The sequence below is a fragment of the Microtus pennsylvanicus genome, chromosome 11 (assembly GCF_037038515.1).
Source record: "Microtus pennsylvanicus isolate mMicPen1 chromosome 11, mMicPen1.hap1, whole genome shotgun sequence".
In the NCBI taxonomy this organism is placed as follows: Eukaryota; Metazoa; Chordata; class Mammalia; order Rodentia; family Cricetidae; genus Microtus; species Microtus pennsylvanicus.
The window spans coordinates 30309898-30331421 of NC_134589.1; the positions used below are offsets into that span (position 1 = coordinate 30309898).

The window sequence follows — 21524 nt, forward strand, 5'->3', positions numbered from 1 at the left end:
GCTTACAAGAACCCAAACCACAATTCCTATAACTTCTTTGTTTCTTGTATTCCCCATCCCCCAGATTCAGACCCACCGCACCCCCCACACACACACAAACATATCCATCCCATACTCATTGGCAGGGCACAAACTATTTCAACTGTCTCTATTCTTGTCAAACAACAGGGATAGTGCTACTGATTCTTTACCTACAAGCCTTCATCTCTTCAACATCTTCTTCTGGTCCCTTTGTGACATGAGGGCCCTCAGCCAATGCCCTGGCGCTTACCTCACAAAGGCAGGAGCAACGCACACCTGCGCTAGAGCTCCAAGCATTCAGGCTGGCTTGGACTCAGGTCCTGCCTGCAGTGCCAACGACAAAAGGCCCAGAAAGCGAGCCTGCTAACTCCACCACTCATCATGGCCAGCCAGTTCTGTGTTCCTCTAGCCCCACGCCTCTCACCCCTTAAACCTTTGAAATCCCACTTCACAGACTTCAAGGTGGGCATCTGTGTGGCGATCCAGCGCAGCGACAAACGGATCCACCTGGCTGTGGTCACAGAGATCAACAGAGAAAACTCTTGGGTCACAGTGGAGTGGGTTGAGAAAGGAGTCAAAAAAGGAAAGAAGATCGAACTAGAGACTGTATTTCTGTTAAATCCAGCCCTTGCCTCTGCTGAACACCAACGGTCACACAGGTCCAAATGCCCAATGTCTGCAACATCCACTACTGCCATCGGGGACCAGCGTACAGCTACCAAGTGGATTGCGATGATTCCGCACAGAAATGAAACACCCGCGGGGGACAGCCAAGCCCTGGTGGTCCCCAGCAACCCTTGTCTGATGAAGCGGAAGAAATCCCCCTGCCTAAGGGAAATTGAAAAACTGCAGAAGCAGCGAGAGAAGCGCAGGCGACTGCAACTAGAGATCCGAGCTAGGCGAGCGCTTGACATCAACACGGGAAATCGGAACTATGAGACTATGCGTATGATTGAGGAGTACCGCAGGCATCTAGACAGCAGCAAGATGTCCAGCCTGGAGCCCCCAGAGGACCACCGGATCTGTGTGTGCGTGAGGAAGCGCCCTCTTAATGAGAGAGAGACCACCATGAAGGACCTAGATATCATCACTATCCCCTCACGCAATGTGGTCATGGTGCACGAATCTAAACAAAAGGTAGACCTGACCCGCTACTTGGAAAACCAGACCTTCTGTTTTGACCATGCTTTCGACGACACGGCATCCAATGAGTTAGTTTACCAGTTCACTGCCCGGCCTCTGGTGGAGTCGATCTTCCGAAAGGGCATGGCCACTTGCTTTGCTTACGGGCAGACTGGCAGTGGGAAAACTCACACCATGGGTGGAGCCTTTTCTGGAAAGGCCCAAGACTGTTCTAAAGGAATTTATGCCCTGGTGGCTCAGGATGTCTTTCTCCTCCTGAGAAACACCGCCTATGAGAAACTGGAACTCAAAGTCTATGGGACGTTTTTTGAGATTTACGGTGGCAAAGTGTACGACCTGTTAAACTGGAAGAAGAAGCTGCAGGTCCTCGAGGACGGAAACCAGCAAGTGCAGGTTGTGGGGCTGCAGGAGCAGGAGGTGTCTTGTGTGAAGGAAGTCCTGGATCTGGTGGAACTCGGAAACAGCTGTCGGACTTCCGGTCAGACCTCTGTCAACGCCCACTCATCCAGGAGTCACGCGGTGTTCCAGCTCATCCTCAAGTCCGGAGGGAAACTGCATGGCAAGTTTTCCCTTGTTGACTTAGCCGGGAATGAAAGGGGGGCAGATACTGCCAAGGCCACCCGAAAGAGGCAACTGGAAGGGGCTGAAATAAATAAGAGTCTTCTAGCCCTAAAGGAATGCATCAGGGCGTTGGGTAAAAACAAGTCTCATACCCCATTTAGAGCCAGCAAGCTCACGCAGGTGCTCCGGGACTCTTTCATAGGCCAGAACTCGTCCACGTGCATGATTGCGACTATCTCACCTGGAATGACCTCCTGTGAGAATACTCTCAATACTTTAAGATATGCAAACAGAGTGAAAGAATTAGCGTTAGAAGGACGGCCCTGCCATCATTGCCTCTCTGCAACTGGCCAGGACGCACCACTAATATTAGAAAAGGGCAAAAAGTCCTTTCATGGGGAAGAATTTATTCAAATACCGACTGTGCCGAACGTGGAAGAAAAAGAAAGCGATGAAATCGCATTAACCATGGACCCACCAACTCCATGGAGGAGATCTAGCCAGTGGTGGGAGGCCATCCAGGAGACAGCTGACGGAGTCAATGGTGACGTCGATTTTTGCATTGCTCAGTCGCTCTCCATTTTGGAGCAGAAAATCGGTGTGCTGACTGATATCCAAAAGAAGCTCCAATTACTACGAGCTGATCTCCAAAAGAAAAGCCAAGTCGAGTGACAGCGAAGGCCAGAGATCAGGAATGAAATCTTGGATACGGTTCTGAAGTTTCTACCTCTTATTACAGGAGAAATCTGTCCAAATTATCTAAGCATAAAGGTCCCCTGGAGAACTTACATCTTAAATCATCCTGGTGAAAAATGTGATCTTTTCTTCTTCCTCTCAATTTCCATAGTGTAGTCTGCTTTCTTCCTGTATTGTCACTGTAAAGATTTTTGCCTTTTCTCTGTCGGTATTGACAACTGGCAGTGTTAAGAAACTTTCTGGTTGTTTTAGCTGGGGGAGGGGGATGCTGACATAATGTAGATCACCAGAGAGCATGCTAAATATTCTATAGTATGAGGAACTGCCTCCCACACAAATGATTACCTTAAACAAAAAATTAGAATAGTGTTGAGGTTGAGAAACCCTGCTGTAGAAGAAACCAGCTGCAGTGAAATCAGAGTCCCTGTATTTGTAGCTGGCAAAGCAAAATACCATGAATTACAGGGACGAGCATGAAAACACCAAGCAAGCGTCAATCAGATACCCACTTAAAAATCTCCCTCAGTTGCACTGCTGTGTGGATTCAAATGGTTTCTGAGATTGAGTCATTCTGCGATGAGAGAGAAGTCAGCTGTGAGAGAGTGTGTTGGAGAGCCTAGAAATGAAAGGGTTTTGTTTATTTTTATCTTAGCATTTAAGTCTCAATTACTGTAATTATCCCTGAGTCATGTGTGTGGGCATGCGTGGTGTCTGTGTGTGTGTGTGTGTGCGCGCACACACGGTGACTATTTGTGTGTTTGTGAGTGTAGGGGATTTTGATGTCTATAATTTTTCACACATTGTTGTAATTTTCACTGATAGGCCTTTTGAAAAAGGATTCTGGTTTCAAATTGGGGCAAGAGTCAGCAAGCAAACAGAAAAGTTCCCGTATAAGGGGCAAGATAACTTACAACTACTTAAAGCACATGGAAGAGTTGTGGGAAATTTTAATGTCTTGGATTAATTAAATATGGAGAACCTTTCTAGATATGAAACTCAAGAAGTCTATCTCTTAAAAAGAATGCTAATCTAATATGAGAATGGGAATATAATAATTTAATACACACAATAAATTAGTGCCTTAGTATCAACAGACATCCAAGAATAGGATCTTGTGGCTCCAAATCTGTCCATTCTAAACTCGTTTTTAAAGAACTCAAGAGATTTACACAGCAAGTATAAGACAAATCTGAGAAAGTGGACAGGCAAAATTGTAGCCTCCAAATTCTGGAGCCACATTTAGCAAGAATAGTTTACTGTTTCAAACTCTGGTAATATGAAGGCCCGAGAGGAATTGCTGACAGCTATTCATTAGGTGGCCACACAGCAATGGAATACTAGCGTCCTGCGAAGCAGTGAGGGAGAAACGAACAAGGGCCTTCGGCCTTTAGAACTCATCCGTTTGTCTCTAAATATACTTCACTATGTTGATTGATTTCTTCAGATGGAATTATACATTATTATTAAAACAGCTGAAACTTTTCAAATCAAACTTTAGTATAAGATGACTGTTTCATTAAAATAAAAACCTTCAACAAAAAAGAATGGGTCGTACCCACAAAACATGGCAAAACACGCTACATTAAGATCAGGCACAAACCAGCACATCAAGGCTAGAGGAAGCAACCCAGTGGGAGAAGGTTCACACAGGTAGGCAAAAGTCAGAGACTCTACTTGCTCGCATTGTTAGGAATCCCACAAGAACAGCAAGCTACTCGGCCATAACATAAATGCAGAGGACCTGGGTCAGACCCTTACAGGCTAGGCCCTGATTTCTGCCAGCCCCCCATGACTCCCAGAGACTTGAATCTGTGGCATCCCTAATCCCTCTGGTTCCCCTAATCTTTTTTTCTCCCTTCTCAGCAGGACTTCCTGAGCCCAATGTTTCCCCTTAGGGCTCTGCATCTGCTCCCTTCAGTTAGTTGATGGATGTCCCTGATAGGTCTGCTTTTTTTCCTGAGGGAAGACAGAGGGAGATGGATCTGGGGGAGAGGGGAAGTAGGGGTGGAGAGACTGGGGGGATGGGAGGGTGGGTAAACTGCAGCTGGAATGAAATATATGAGAGAACAAAACCTGTGCACTTTATAAATATGTTTAAGTACATTATGTATCTGTGAGTATATGTACACGCACATGTACATTTGAATAGGATAAAAATAAGGTCTGAGGGGCAGAGAAAGTTAGGTCAGTGCATAAGAGGTTTTGCTATCCAAGCAGGTAGATGTGAACTCTGAGGCCCAATACCCATAGGAAGAGCCAGATGTGGTAATTCACTTCTATAACACTAGCACTGAAGGAGAATTGAGTATGTACCAGGAGAGAGTGCTGGACAGCAGTCTGGCTGAAAAGTGACAAGCTTCAACTTCAGGGAGAGACCCTGAAGAGGATGAAGGCGAGCCTGAGAGAGCAGCACAGCTGACAGCTTCCACTATACCACACAACCATTGGGAGTGTGCAAACAAGTACACATGCATGACAATGTGCACACGCATAAACACACACACACACACACACACACACACGTGTGTGTGCACACACACAAACAGAATCCACCCTCACTTTTAGCTCTTACTGAGATATATAGAGGCTTGATGAAAAGATGGAAGGGTGTTCCATTTTCTCCCACCCTTTGTCTCATCATTTATGGCAGTCACTGATGTTTTTATTATCAGCGTTATTCTAATTACAATTTCAAGTACCCTTAACAGTTTGGTCACACACACACAAGTTTGGATAAAGTACTTGGAGGTTCAGCATTCCGATATCGATTATTTTGTTTTCTAATAAGTATAACATGAAATTCACAAACGGTCATTATGGTTCAATGCTTTACAAAGTAAACTCACCTGGGTGGGGACTACACACAAGACATACCTCATCGTGCTCTACCAGCTTCCTCCTCGCTTCATTGCTGCCCTTAGTGCCTACATTAAAGATAAAGGTGTGCAGCTTTTTATACGAATGGAATAATATTACTGTTAGGTGTGCAACCCTGGCTTCTTTCAATCACAGTTATGTGTATTAGGACCTTTGACATTGTTCCTTGAATTCTGCCCCCCACAGGCACACACACACACACACACACACACACACACACACACACACCACACACACACATATGTGTATGTGTAACATGCACATTCAGCAAAAGTGATCATGCTAAGGGGCTTTCTAAAAGGCTTTTTTGTTTCTTACCAACATCACATAATCATACTCATCTGTTTATATTGTTCCTTAAATGATACCATAATAACATTCTTTCAGTGTGTGTGTATACACACCTGAAAGATTCTAGTCAGCATATCAGTGAACAGCAGTATTATTTTACCCATAGCTGCATGTTCTCTGTAACACATAGACAAGTCATGTAATCAGTTATTAATCCATTTACCCATGAGTGAATAAAGAAAATGTGTGTACAAAAGCAAGTCTTATTAAGCAAAAAAAAAAAAAAGAAAAAAAGAAATTGTATCCTTTGAAATGAAATTGATGCTACTGTATATCTTCATGTAAGGTAAAATCAATGTCACGACAATAAGTAGTCTGTTTTAGCTCATATGTGGAATCTACGACTTTAAAAATAGGCAGCGACCAAAGGAGAAAACAGGAAGGAAGAAAGGAGATGTAAAAGATAAAGTTAGAGAGGAGAATAATTAGCTAAGCCCAAAGTTCCTGAATTGGTTATCCAGTACAAGGCGTTCATCCTGAAAATATATACACACGTATAAGAAGAATGGACTCAGCTGGTTGGATTTATATATTTGTGCACATTATATGTATGGGTGTGTATGTTAACAAAAAAAAGGTGTTTTGTGGCATAGAAGGGCTTAGACATATGACATGGAAGGGGTTGGAGAGAGGAATCTAAATTTGCTTTTGTTTTTGTTTTCTTTTTACAAAAGAAGGTTTATCTGTGAGGCCATGGCTATCCCAGAATTTGCTCCATAGTCGAGGCTGGTCTTGATCTCAGAGATCCTCCTGCCTCTGCCACCCGAGTGCTAGGATTAAAGGCAAGCACTACCACTTCCCAGCTTAAATTTTTAAAACTAACAAAAAAAAAAATTAAGCCAGGCAGTAGTGGCACATGTTTTTAATCCTAGCACTTGGAAGGCAGAGACAGGAAAATCTCTGAGTTCAAGGCCAGCCTAGTCTATAAGAGCTAATTCCGAGACAGGCTCCAAAGCAACACAGAGAAACTGTGTCTGGAAAAACCATCAAAGAAAAATAAAGTGATACAATTTGAAAAATAAGGTAAGGCAAACAAGATCAAAATACAGTATATGTATGTGTATGAATGTTGTGATGGACCACATTACTTTGTATAATTAACATTTATAATAACAAAAATTGAAAACCAAAAGCCATTGAGAAATTAAGTTAATTCTGCAGTAATTTCACCTAACTTTTGTCTTATTCTTTCATTAAAAAGATGTTATATCACACTGTATATTTTAGCATGTGGTATATAGTGTACATATTCAAATATATTGATGAATGTATTTCTCAGAAAGTCTAATGTGCCTATCTGCAGATATTAATTAAAACTTCTCCAATATCGTTCTCTCTCACCAACTAATATCAGTATCTCTCCTCCCTTTGAGCTTCTTCAGTCATCCTCAGTCAAATGCACATAACCCTGTCCAGTGATTTTAATAGTTTTTGGGCTAGGCCTTGTGACTTACACCTGCCCTGCCAGCAGCAGTGAATCAGACTAAGCCAGAACTCTATCATTTTAAGGTCAGACTGCTGTACACAAGTTCTAGGGCCACCTGGGCTACATACAACGATCCTGTCAAACAAAGAAAACAAAACATTTCTTAGGAATCCGTAGGGCCCTTGAAAAGATGGGAAAATGTGTATCAAATAAAATATTCTGAAATGAAACACACTCAAGAAGAAAATCAACTGAAGTTCACTAGGAGAACTGTTGACAGTTTGCACAGATGCCCTGCCGTGAGAAAGGAAGATTGTGAAGTAAATTAACACTCTAATAAGATTGTATGGAAAATGTCAGAGCTCCCAATCTGAGAAAAATAAATACTCTTAGTACTTTGAAAGCATCCATTTACACACGAAAACCTTGGCATGCTAATTATAAGCTGCACTTATCTATTAATTAAAGTAGACTTTTCTCCTGTAGTGGACAGACATTTTAAATTACCGCATGAACTTGCAACTAATAGAAACTGGCATTAAAATTCGAAGCTCAAGATTTCATATTTGCAAATTTTTCTTTTATTATTAGCTTGCAATAACAAGTTTTCAAGCTATTATTCTATTGCTTTCATTTACTCAATTATTTTTAGTAATCTACATAAAGTATTGATGTGAGATTATATAAATATATATATACATGTGTGTATATACTGAGTGAATAAATGAATGAAAACTTGATTACACATGTAAAATATCATTCCAGTAGCAGAAATGAAGTTACTGATGTAGGCTCCCTAAGAACACCTATGTCAAAAGTTACCTGTTGTTCATAATGTAAGATATTATCTTCAAAGCAAAGCTGTCATTTATAAATGCTTCATGCAATTTTTTTATTCTTCAAACGAACAATTGCTCATAGCAAACCTTAACTTCTCATTTTCTTGAAATGTGATTTTTTTCTTTTTATGCCATTTCTTTTTAATCTTAAATAAGTGTAAATTTAGAAGTTAAAAAGGAAAAAAGTACAGAATGTTTTAATGGTTTAAACAGGATATGTAACTGTAGGTACGATCGTCTAGGCAGCCTCTGCAGTTCTGCATTTAATACAATCCTGACTGTGATGGACACTGCCTGCAATCGTAGGTAAAGAAGAAGGCTTAAATGAAGCTATGACTTTAATGTGTCTTTCCTTTCTCCTGTGCTGATGTTCAGCTAAAGATGAGGCAATAGTGAGAGGCCATTCTTTACAGAGTTTGTAGCTCATTACTAGGGATCAATAAGGCTCTGTGTGAGGAGAGGTAGACTGGCCCTCCGTTTCTCTACACACCTAAATACCTGTCTTCAATATTTCCACCGTATAATGATACCATATGACGATTTTACCAGATGGGGCCATTCATCATGGACATTCATCATCCAAAACAATGAGCTAAACAAATGTCTTCATATATGAGAAAGTGACATGCATTCTGTTATAGAGATAAAAGACAGATACAAAAGTTACAATAAAAAGGAAGAAAATGAGTCTTGGGAAAATGAAGAAATCATCATAGCACCAAATCGAAATGGTGTTACTCGTAAATAATTGGCGAGTTTTGACACACTTACTTTAACTATTATGCTTCGGTTCAGGTGTTATTTGTTCCACAGGATGAAAAGGGAAGGTGCACTGGGCCATCCTCGAGAATCGGGATTCTTTTTCTTATCCTGTCTGCACATGGGTATAAATGTTGATATTAGGCATAAACAAGATCAGTGAGGAAGAATTATCAAACCTGGAGTCTGTAGTAATATGGGGCGGCGGCGGCGGGGCTGCGTCCCCAAACACCCCAGCCACCTGCCCGGCTCGGCTAGCTTATGCTCCGAAATAATTACACAGACACTGTATTCTTTTCATCACTGCTTGGCCCTTAGCTCCGGCCCTTACTAGCTAATTCTGATATCCCAATCAACCCATCTCTAATAATCTGTGAGCACCGGTCTTACCGGGAAAGATTCAGCATGTCTGACCTGGCGGCTTGCTTCATTGCGTGCGCCCGCCTGGGAGAGCGGAGCATGGCCTCTCTTCTGCTCCCGAGAGGAGAGCTGTGGAGTCTGACCTCACTTCCTCTTCCTCCCAGCGTTCTATTCTGTTTACTCCTCCCACCTATCTTCTAACCAATGAGGGAGGACCAAGCAGTTTCTTTTTATTTAACCAATGACCTTCCTCCATCAGGAGTCAGATTCTGGGTTTGATTTAATTATTGGCCACCTGGTAGTTATGTGAATTCAAACAAATTTTGACTCTCTCTAGGCTTCGTTATTTCCTCATCTGCTCCACAAAGGTAAAGCATTACGTATTAGCACTTATTAAATTAATCTCAGAATCCTTTTGGATAACCAACATAGGAAGTATTAATAAAATATTTTAATCCTCTCTATAGTAAATACCAAATATAGAAGCAGGGCTTTACAATGGTCCCTTCTCTTAATGAATTCATTAATAAATGAGAAAGACAAATCCTTGCAACAAAAAAAGAAATTTTTGTTTGCAATTCCAGGTTAGTGAATGAAGTGTCATGAGTCTATAGAAATGGTTCATTTAGACAAAAGGCTTAGGAATGTTGTCCCAGAATGACTGCATTAGTTACTTCTCATTTCGTTGTGACAAAACACCTGGCAAGAAGCAATTTAAGGAAAGAAGAAAGGGAGGAGGGAAAGACGGAGGTAGGGTTTATTATGCTTGTGTTTCAAGTGGATCAAGTCGAAGATACTGGGAAGTCTTGGAGGCAGGAGCCAAAATGCACTGGAAGCCAGGCTATAATGCCTGAAGGTTCTCCTCTGTTTCCTTACTTCCTCTAGCAAAGCTTCACTTTCTAAAGATTTTAGAGATTTTCTAAGCACTGTGTTGTAAATTCAAGACCAAATGTTCAAACATGTGAGCCCATGGACCATTCCCTTTTAAACCACAACAGTGGCCCATCCGGGAGAGTACAGTGACAATGTGGGGATGGAGGGGTCTCACAGCTGAGATGAAAGTAAGGGTATTCAAGAGAGATAAGTAAACTGAATTCCTGAGTGTGAAGGACCATTGGTTAGAAACATATTCAGAGTTCTGTTTCCCCTCTAAAATCGTCTTTAAGAGGGAGGGTAACATTTACGTTGATGTATGTCATGTTCATATCTCACATCACACTGGTACTTCCTAAGTATTTAAAATTCATGATTTTCTACCAGCTTTAACTATATAGAATGTAGAACAAGTTTATGTTTATCTTCTTAATGTCTTTTTAAAAAATAATTCTGTCCAATGACAGATACTAAAATTATCATAAAGGCATTGACACTTGGAAGCCTAGTCTCCAGTATTCGCTCACAATTGTAAGGAAGCAGTTGCATGCCTATACTGCATCCACATGTCTGCAGCTAGATAGGCAAGAGAAACCTCCACAGTGTGGTTACTAATGCAATTTCTTTGCTTTAGCCAGAGGGGGCTTCTCAGTCCCTTGTCATTTACTGTTACATATCAATGGTTAAGCAAATAACCCAATATTTGAGTCTTTTCTGCCACCTGCTAATGATCTTTGGCTTGATAACTTTGACTTCCAAGCATGGTTGGGCAACATAGAACATTGTTTGTGCTATTGAAGGATCTGGGAACCTTAAGGAGCCTAACAAAAAAAAAAAAAAAAAACAAAAACAAAAACAAAAAAACCCAACAACAAAACCTGATTGAATCAGTTTCTGAATCTGGATAACAGTGTAGAATCTCACCTCCACCCCATACTATATGGCTCAAGATAAAAACGACACAAGGTTACTGTGATGGTGAATTCAACTGTTAAGTTGACACAACCTAGAACCACTTTGGAATTCTGTCTCAATGAGGGATTTTCTAGATTAGATTAGTTTGTGAGCATGTCTGTAGGGGATTGCCTTGATTGCCTTAACTGATGTCAAAAGACCCAATCTGGAACTAGGTGACACCATTATCTGAGATTGGGACCTGTGTTTGATGGAGGAAGGTCATTGGTTAAATTAAAAGAAACTGCTTGGTCCTCATTGGTTAGAAGATAGGTGGGAGGAGTAAACAGAACAGAATGCTGGGAGGAAGAGGAAGTGAGCAGATACTCGACAGCTCTCCTCTCCAGAGCAGACGCCTCAGAGAGACGCCATGCCCCGCTCCCGGGCAGACACACGCGATGAAGCTCCGACCCAGGATGAACTTAGGCTAGAATCTTCCCGGTAAGACCGGTGCTATACAGATGATAAGAAATGGGCTAGCCCAGGTGCAAGAGTTAGCCTAGAAGAGGCTAGGTAGAAATGAGACAAGCAGTGTTTAAATGAATACAGTTTGTGTGTTGGTATTTCGGGCATAAGCTAGCCGAGCAGGCAGCTGGGGTGTTGGGGACGCAGCCCCGCCACAGCTCCTTATTACTACACGTGTTGTACAAGGATAGAGAAAGTTAGTTGGATATGAAGTATATGTTCACTTACTTTTTTTCTCTGTATAACTTTGGATATCACATGACCAGCTGCTACAAGTTCTTGCCATCTCGCTTCCCTGTAATGATTGACTGCAACTTGGAATTGTGACCTACTGTCAATCCTCCATCCTGCATATTATTTTGTGAGGGAATTTTATCACCATAATAGACATGAAAGTAGAACAGACTTCCCATTTGTATTAGCATTCGGAATATTTTCTTCTAGATCTTTTTTGGAAAGGCACATAGGAAAAATGTTTAGGAATGTAATTTTTGGTATGAAACTTAGAAGGTTATACTTAAGCAAAAAAAAATAAAATAAAATGAAAAAATGACACAATATTTTGCATACCCATGAGCTGTCACAGGCCCAACCATTGTTTCCAAAAGTTGATTTTAAGATGTAAAGCTAGATCTATTTCCTTCACTCTGAATCTCTGTGTTAACAAGGTTCTCATTGAAAGGCATGCTCTCATAATTCTCCAACTGTAGCAGAGGGGATGGAACTGTAAGAACTGTATTGAAGGAGAAAGAGTACCATAGGAAAAGGAATATGCACAAGCATTAGTGCTTCAAGAAAAATGTTAAAGGACTGAAGCTGATAGCTTTTACATTAAGTGGTTTGAACATTCCTCATGAACACATCATTCAGAAAAGTCCTCAGAGAACAGACAGCCAGAGGCAGAAACCCACCATCACGAGGGCTAAAGGATAAAAGGGTCAACAGTTCCTAGGTGAAAAGGGTTAAAAAATGAGAAGTCAGAAAACCAACAAAAAATGGAGATGGGAAGAAAGATACTAAAACCACAGGGTAAACGATTTAAAAGGAAGAGAGTCATTATCCGTGTTAAAAAGAAAACAGTGCTGAAGGATAATGACTTAAGAGCAGTGGTGTTGAGGAGTCAGGTCATTAATAACCTCTGAGCGATCTGGTTGATACAGATGTCAGATAGCAATGAGCTAAGGAGTTAGAGAGGAGCCTGGATAATAAGAGTGAAAGTGGCTCATAAATCCTAACCTACTTTATAAATATAATTAGGAGATACAGCTTGTTAGATTCAGGGCCTGGCTGTCCCTCATTCCCCAAACTCGGTGAATTGACCTATCACTGTTTGTGTACCAAGTATACACAAGTGGGACTTTTGAAGAATGTGTTATATTCCATAGGGAAAGAAAAAATGTATGATAAATTTTTTCAGTCTTCTTATGCATTTGACGAGCCTTCTTTCAAGACAGGCCCAAGATGCATCATCATTAATCTCCAAATATCACCGACTGATCCTCTAAGGTCAGCTTTCCTCTGCCAATACTTCAACAACTCTGATTTGGTTATTTGAAATTGACACCAATTTGAATATGGCCTTGACTCCAGCTACAAGGTCTAGACTACAATCACCGTCTGACCCTCCCTTATTATTGGCCTCGGTCACATTTCTTTAAGCATCTCTTCCTTCTTGGCATTTCTATTCCTGATTTCCATTTTTATGGCTCCTCTGTCAATCAGATCTATTTACTAGTCTTTACATGGACTTAAGATATAATTTTAATCTGAGAGTTTTCTTTTCCTCTTCTGAGAACATATTTTATGAATAACCTTTCCCTAGCTCTCCATGTAATGTTCCCTAATTGCTAAAACATAAACATGAGGGCATAGAATAAGTAATTTGAAACTGGCTGTGCTTTAAATGGTTCAGAAAATAATGAATTGAGTATATTAATTTGTTTTTTAGAGAAAACACCGGCAGATATTAATATTTAAGAGATGCTTCCAGTGTTTGAGATTTTTGTACCAGAACTTTATAACTTATGTGTTCAGCAAAAGGGTTGTTTATGAAGAAAAACAATCAAATGAAATAATTTCATATTTATAGGCAAAACAGTGACATCTATTGTTCGGTGTTATAGAAAATGGATTTGGGGATGAAAAGCAATTCCAAATATTATGTATTAAGCTCCAGTGCAATGACAACTAGTTAATTTTCTTGTTTTAAGATACTAATAGGTTGTATCCAATAATTTAATATGAAAGCAAACCAAACTGAATGTGTAGGAATATGCCATTTAATTATGATTTAACAGGTCCAAAGACTGTATAGAAGAAGAAATAAGACATTTAACAGCAGAATATAATACTTAAAAATAGATGTCTTTTTTTTCTGTTACACTTTTCACCTTATAGATCAGCTAAGTATTTATGATTGATGACTGTAAAAGCCCAAACTGACCTCTGACCTTAAGACAAGGTATTATTTTCATGTCTTGTCTGTTGTGAACTAAGTCTATCATTATAAATTTATTTACCTACTACCTTGGTGAAAGTTAATGATCTCTAAAGTTATAAAACTTGTCAGAAGAGAAAGTTTCTGCCTAGGTCTTATGTATATGAATGTGTGCTGTGTATGTGTGCATGTGTTCACATGTGCATAGGCATGATTTGAATACATACATATAGAGGCCAGAGGATAACCTCTGGCATCATTCCTCAAACCTCATTTACCATGTGATTTTGAGACCAGATTTCTCACTAGCTTTGAACTGATCAATTAGGTCAGGCTGGCAAGCCAGAAAACCCCAAGGATCCTCTTGTCATATATACCATATCCATCTGATTTTATCTTTAAATTTGGGGTCTCGTGAAACGAAAGTTGGTCTCTAACTCCTTTTGTAATCAGAATGCCTTGAATTCCTAATCCTTTAACCTCTCCCCCCTGAGTGCTGAGATTATAGGTATATTCCACAAAACTTGCCTTAGGACTCTCTTTTTTATAAGCTGTAACTACAGTTGTTATGAACTTGTTAATCAAATCTCTCATAAGCTGCCATATACAACCGAAATGAGGAAGTGTTTATTCCAGTATATAATTTCAGAGGAATCCATCCATGTTCTCTTAGCTTCATGTTGCTCTGCCCATGTGGAGGCAGCACAACACAGCAGCAGGAGTGTGTATCAGAATCTGTTCATCACATTGTTGACTGAAGACACAAAAAAAAAAAGAGACTGTGGACCAAGTTTAGCTTACAAAAGACCCGCCATCTAGGTCCAACATCCCAAAGTTTCCAAAATCTCCAAAATCAGTACCATCAACTGGGTAGTAAGAAATACAGAAATCTCCTATTCAGACTATCATATTGCATGCCTAGCCTACATGACTTATGACTATACTGTAATACAAATGCATGTAGTCCATCTCTGAGAGTCTCCAAAGTCTTAGCTATTCAAACACTATTTAGAAAGTAAGTCTGGGCCCAAGGTCTCTTCTGATGCAAAATAAATACTTGAGTGGGGGCACCTAAGAAGTCAAAAGAAAATTTGTATGATTTCAAGATACATTGGTTCAAAATAAACCCTCTCACTTTGATAATAGAATATTTAGAAAATATCCTATTTTCTAAAAGAAAAATAGAATAGTCAGGAAGGGGTGATCAAAGCAAGACAAAAGCCATAAAGAAAAAAGAAAACATCAAATCACACAGCTCAATGTCCAGCATATAGTGCCCTGTTTTAATTTCCATTAGGCTTAGACTTGCCAGCTGGGAGACTATGGTCTCTCAGCTTGCAGTCCCTATGGCCTCTGACTTTGGCTGGCTCCATGGCTTGAGTGACACTTTCATTAGAAGACACTTCCACTAGTTTTCACCTAACAGCTTCACACATCACTACCACAGAGGATGTGTGCAGGGATTCCAAACCTGTCACACTGCCTAGTCTCATAGACATTCATCGAAATCTGCATGGAAGCCTGGCTACCCTGTAACATTTGCATCCCATGTGCCTGTAAAAATAGTTCCCTGTGAATTGTATCATTGTCTGCTGCCATTTCCGTCAGTAGCAAGGCGCCTTGGATCACAGCTGCATTAACCTCTGAGTGAATGAGAACTCTAGTAGGTTGGCATGCTTGAGAGGGCTCTCTGTTTTCATAGGGAAAGTCTTAAATAAACGCATTTTCTCATACCCTTAAGCCTACAATGGTTGAGTCTGCTTAGTTCCTCAGAAGCCCTTGAGCAGTCTTTCCTACTGCATGTTAACTGATTTCATACTGATGCGAAATTTTGTAGAAATCAAACTTTTCCTAGCCAGAACTTTGGACATTTATAACCAAACTGGAAGTTTGTCAAATATCTCTTCCTTGTTTTGTTTTTCTAAATTTGGTGTCATTGTGACAAAAAGCCAGAAGACCTCATGGTACTGCTTGAATGCTGGGATTCCTTGAAATATGTTCAACAAAATCAATTCACTACTTCTAAATGCAGGAACCCACAATTTCCAAACCCATGGAGACAATGTGACCAAGTTCTTTGCCAGAATGTAGCTTGAGTGACAGCTAAGCTACTTCCCAAGAGAACTTTTTCTGTCTAGAAGCCCACAGACTTTAGGGCTAGCATATAAAAAGGAAAAAAAATCACTTATCAAACTTTGGTTTCAGCATTCTAAACTTTTCTATAATAATATTTTTAAACTTTATTTTCTAGATATAAACACTTCTCCATTTAAAATATTATTCCTCATTGATGGCTTTTTTCTTTTTCCTTTTATAGAAAATAGATTTTTTTTTGTTAGGTAATATATCCTGATCACAGTTTCCCTCCCTTGTACTTCTTCCCTATCCTCCCTAATTCCCCTCTCATCTGGTTCCACTTTCTGTCTCTCAGTAGAGAAAAGAAAATAGACTTTTAAGATATAATGATATGGTATGGTATGATATGATAAAATAAAAACTAGCATATTGGAATTGGCAAGATGAACAGAAGTAAAAGGGATTAAGTGTACAATACACAAGCCTATATGGTACATTTCCATAGTCGACCCCTGAGATAGTTGGTCTTAATCATCAACTTGAGAGAATTTAGAATTAGCCCAAGGTGTTTCCAGATACACTCATCTGAAGGAAGACGATTCACCTGCAAACTGAGAACCTCTTTCAGCACAGGGCTGGAGAAAGCACAGTGTGTCTTGCCTATCTTGTCTTATTACTGTGAAGAACATCTTATTCCCCATGGCTGCTATCCTTTGCTGACAATAAACTCCAGATTCCTCATCCTTTCTACTAAGATGGCGCAGGAATGGTTCTACGGGAAACTTTCAGGTCTCCAGCAGAGTTTAGGGACTCCTGATACATCCACATTAGTGGATCAAGCAGTTCTTGAGTTCTCGGTCATTCCAGCAGAGTTTAGGGACTCCTGACACATCCAGGTTAGTGGATCAAGCAGTTCTTGAGTTCTCGGTCATTTTAGCAGAGTTTAGGGACTCCTGACACATCCAGGTTAGTGGATCAAGCAGTTCTTGAGTTCTCTGTCATTCCCACATGTATATGGCTATTGTTGAACTACTCAGTCCCTACTGAAATAGCAACCTAGCAAATATCCTACTATAATCCAAATACATTCTATTGGTTCTTCTTCTCTGGAGAAAGCTGCATGTTGGTACCTCACGACACCAACTATTTCAGACATTGTGGGAGAGTTGGACTTTTCAAAGCCTGTAGTTAAGAGCATTAATTAGTACACTCCATTTGCCAGTATTCGGAAATTTAGAAAATTGACTTATCCCCTCATCCTGTATTTCCATTCATGTCACAAGAATACAGAAAAAAATTCAGGGTAGAATATATATTACACAATAATGCAAAAAATTACCAATGTGCTTTATGCCATGAGATTTTGAGCATAAAATAATCAATTGCACTGAGGCTGCATATTTGTGGGGTGCTTGCCTAGCAGACATGAGACTCTACGTTCAATATCCAACATTGTCTAAGTGAGAATATGAAATACAGTAGCATCTCCCAACATGAGTATATTCTTCAAATAAGGAAAAGGTTTGTTTGCTTGCTTGTTTATTGCATGTATGTGGTCTTTTAGTGTTTGCATGTGTGTGCATGTGTTCTCTTCTATGGGAGATTGTAGACAGCAGAGGCCTCTGCCTCGCCGGCTTACTCTTTAAGTAACTGAACACAGAACTTGCCATTTCGGAAAGCAGAATAGCTGTTCAGTCTAGAAATCCCTCCTGCTGCCTGTCTCAGTGCTGGTGCGTTCAGAGAGACATGCCTCGTTCCCAGCTATGTCAGGTCATCACACTTGTTCCACAAGCACTTAGACCAACTGGGCCACGCCTTTACTCTGTTTTTCCTTCCTTTATGATAAAGCTAATGGGAAGCGAAGTCAAGCAAAATCATGAGTTGCTGTAAGGAATTGCAGGCTTGATGCTTCTGGGAGATGAGCACAATTGAGGCATTTTTCAATTTCCTTGTATGTAGACATCAAAACTCTCCTTCTGAGTCTCAAAGAACAAAGTGAGTATCTGAATTCATCTCGAGCTAAACATTCAAGAGCAGAAAACTGAGGTGTTTTGGGGAAGAAGTTTAGTTTATGATATATATGTATATATATATATATACATATATAGTAAATGATTCTTGTTATTCTAGAAGTGATTGGTGAACCCAATGAATGTAATTGATTGATTATATGTTCATTTATCACAAAGTGATGAAAAAGGGAGTAATAACCCAAAGAAATCTGAACACGATATTAAAAGCATTTCCCAGTACATAGGATGGTAGATAGTGCTTTTCCTGGAAGTCTAAACCTTAATGTGACTTCAAAGAGCTTCCAAACCAGTGGTTCAGAGTAGACTGTAGAATGCTGTTACGCAAGAACTCTAGGAACTGATAATGGGACAGGGAAATTGGGTGCTGCCATTGTTACATGAAGCCACAGGGTCTGAAGGCAGTTTTTCTTTTACCATAAAAAAATGTACTTTTAAATAAGCTCCCCCAAATCACAAAGAACATCAAACATAGTTTTGAGGACAAAAACAATCATTATAAACAATGAAGCCTCAAAAAAGTGTAATTTGAGGAAACATTAGGAAAAAAAAACTGTTTCTGTTTCATCCCGTTTAGAGCCCTCTTTTAAAATTCGCCTGTGAAACAGATCTTTTGTCATAATACTACACAATATCACACAGTTGTGTGTTCATTAGTATCTCATAGTCTTGTTCATAAAATCAAATGAAAGGATCTGGCATGTTTCATGTGGATAGAGGTGGGAGGTGTCCAAGGAAAAGAGGGAGCCTAGCACACTTCCCAATAGCGTGGCCAAGAGACAATAACTGTTCCCCTGAATTTGCTCTCCATCATTAGTTCTTCTTTGAAAAGTCAAGTCCCATGAATATGTTCTTGAGGCTAGACAGCATGTGAGTCCTGAAATAAGGGACTATCTATTTGAAACATGTTGTAGAACTTGCTCCTGTCCTCTTGTTCTAGCATCTCTAAATATGACCTCATGACCCACTTCTAAGGTGTACGCAAAATGTGATAACCATATCAATTAAATATGTAACTTATGGATTTCTATTACCAGTACAACAAAATCATAATAAATTTAGTAGCTTAACATTAGATTGATCTGCAGGTCTGATGCCTACTCTTAATTGTCAGGTCTGTGTTTTACATGAGTAAGGAGTGAAATGGCCTGGCAGGCTTTCTCTGAGTTTGAAGTTTGAACTAGTTACCCCCATGCATGTTATCGGCACATCACATCTATCAAAATACATATAACTCTGCAACTTCCTTGTCTGATATCAGAGGCAGGAACCTTATCTTCAAATATTATATGTATATACACACATACATCTATTTGCAAATGTGTATAATATCTAGAGTAATACCTACACAGAATAATGTCTACATAGTCTCCACCCTAAAACTCTTGATTCAAATTACAATAATTAAGATGAAAGATACTGATTAATGCATGAAAAGAAAGAGCTAGTGTTACACAGCTATAATCCCAACATCCAGAGACAGAAAACAGGAGGACTACCACAAGACAAACCTATGTTTATTTAGTAAATTCCATGCCAGTTAGGACTACATAATGAGACTGAGTCTCAGAGTAGGGAGGTAATGAGCAAGAAGACAGGGAAGAAAAGGGCTGAGAATAATATCTTAATAGAGTTACACTTCCAGTGAAAATGAAGTTTAGACTTAAATCTAAATATCACAGTTGCTACTGTAAATTTTCATATTTTGATGTCTGTGTGTAAGTAGTTAGATAGATTCCAAATAATTAGTGTATTTACACATAATTATAAAAATATGTATACCCACTTTCTGAAAAGATAAATAACTATAAAAGGTTTTATGTATAAGCACATTAATATGTAACTCTCGAAAGTCATTCAAAGCAAAAACATTGGTCTAAGTCAACTTGGGTCTACAGCAAAATATACCTGGCTGAAGTAGTCTCCTTCAGACTGCTTTCTATCACACCCAGTCTGGGGCAAGCACACCCGTATTTTATGATGAAAGTAGTGTTTAAAATAAGTAACTATTTTAATTTAGTTTCAAAAAATCAGATTTCTGAGAGAATGTTTAATACTCTAATTCTTTTTTTTTTTTGATGATTGACCAAAATAACAGTGACATTAAAAAACAGCCACACATCTTAGTTTAAGGTTTAATGTGTCTCCTTTAGCCAATTAAAACTCACACCTAATGGAGAACTGGATATTTGATTCTCTGATTTTGCCAATAAAAATAGATTCTAACACTATGGATGGTGGGTTATTATAACAAAATAAAAGTGAAAGCCATGATCCAAGGCAAGATTTCATATGAAGCCAGCACTGGGCATACAAAACACATATCAGATTTACCCAGTGCATCTACTGAACAAATTTGAGGCCAGGAAAATGTGCTGTTAAAGTTTCCACTATGATGCAAGAAAATAAATGCTCTCATTTTTCATGTGACCCAGTCAATGAAGGAGCAAAGAGAAAACACATAACAAAAATGTAGCTATACAAAGTAAAATATGGGAAGAGAATTTTTATGATTCAGAGATAATCATGTAAACAATCAAAGTACATAGTTTACTCCAAAAAAAGAGAAAAGGTATTAAGTTTAAAAATATCATAGCAAGATGAAAAACCATGACATCATGGTAACCATCCCTTATGACCTTCATGGGGTCACAGATATCCATTTATAAAAGCTGTAGTGCTGACGTATCAAAATACAGCCCCTTGACTTCTGTTGTGTTGCTGAATTTTTCATTATGTAAGAACTATAGGTTGTATGAACTCTTTCATTGAGTTTTGGGTGTGAGAAAATATTGAAATTCTTCCCTCAAAATTTTATGGATGTTTCAGAGATTATTTTATACAAACACATTTGCAAAACACATTATTTATTTAGTATTAAAATGATTACCTTATTGTTTTTGAAGAATTATTTCTTTTTTGATATTTTAATATAATTACATCATTTCTGTGTTTTAACATTCCACTTCTATATATTCATTTTTTTGTCTCACTAATAAGAAATTTTCGATAGTGTTTTACTTGGAAATACCCAAAATCAGACTTAGGGTGGAATTTCGTACGTGAAATAATATAGTAAGATAACAACTTTGCAGCTGCAGATCAAGAAAACAGAAGAAATGGAGCAAGAGTACAATATGGTCATAGAAGAAGAGAGGGTGATTCCAACCTCATCTCCAGGGAAGAACCCATTTGACACCTTGTGAGAAATTTGAGCTTTGACATCCTTGTGGCATTCAACACTGGGTGGGCAATGCCAAGAAGAATGTGATTTTCAGTCTCTTCCTATTCATAAAAATTTAGGCCTCAGAATATGAAGGGCAGTTCCTTGCAGTTTGTAGGCATTCATAAAAAGACAACTCGAAGTTGGGAAGGAGATATGTTGTGAGGTCCCAAGGCAAGCTGGAGAGTAGAAACGGGGAATGGATATTATTAAAATACATTGCACACATATTTGAAATTTTCAAAGAATAAATAAAAGTATAATTTAATAACAATAAAATAATAATAATAACTGAACTAAAGGAATATAAACAAAGTTACAAGGTGGTACCTACAGCCAGATATTGGTACCTCTCTTCAAAGATGACAAAATGAGACTGAAAAATAAAATAAGAAAAACATGCATTGTCATGGGTCTACCCTTATTATTGTAT

The 21524-nt window shown here is 39.1% G+C and overlaps 1 protein-coding gene across 1 annotated transcript; it reads left to right on the plus strand.

Moving 5' to 3' along the window:
* Window positions 1–402: 402 nt before the first annotated feature.
* On the plus strand, window positions 403–2397 carry Kif2b (kinesin family member 2B). The gene has a single exon (XM_075942266.1). The coding sequence runs from the start codon at window positions 403–405 to the stop codon at window positions 2395–2397; it is 1995 nt and encodes a 664-aa protein (XP_075798381.1).
* Window positions 2398–21524: the final 19127 nt, after the last annotated feature.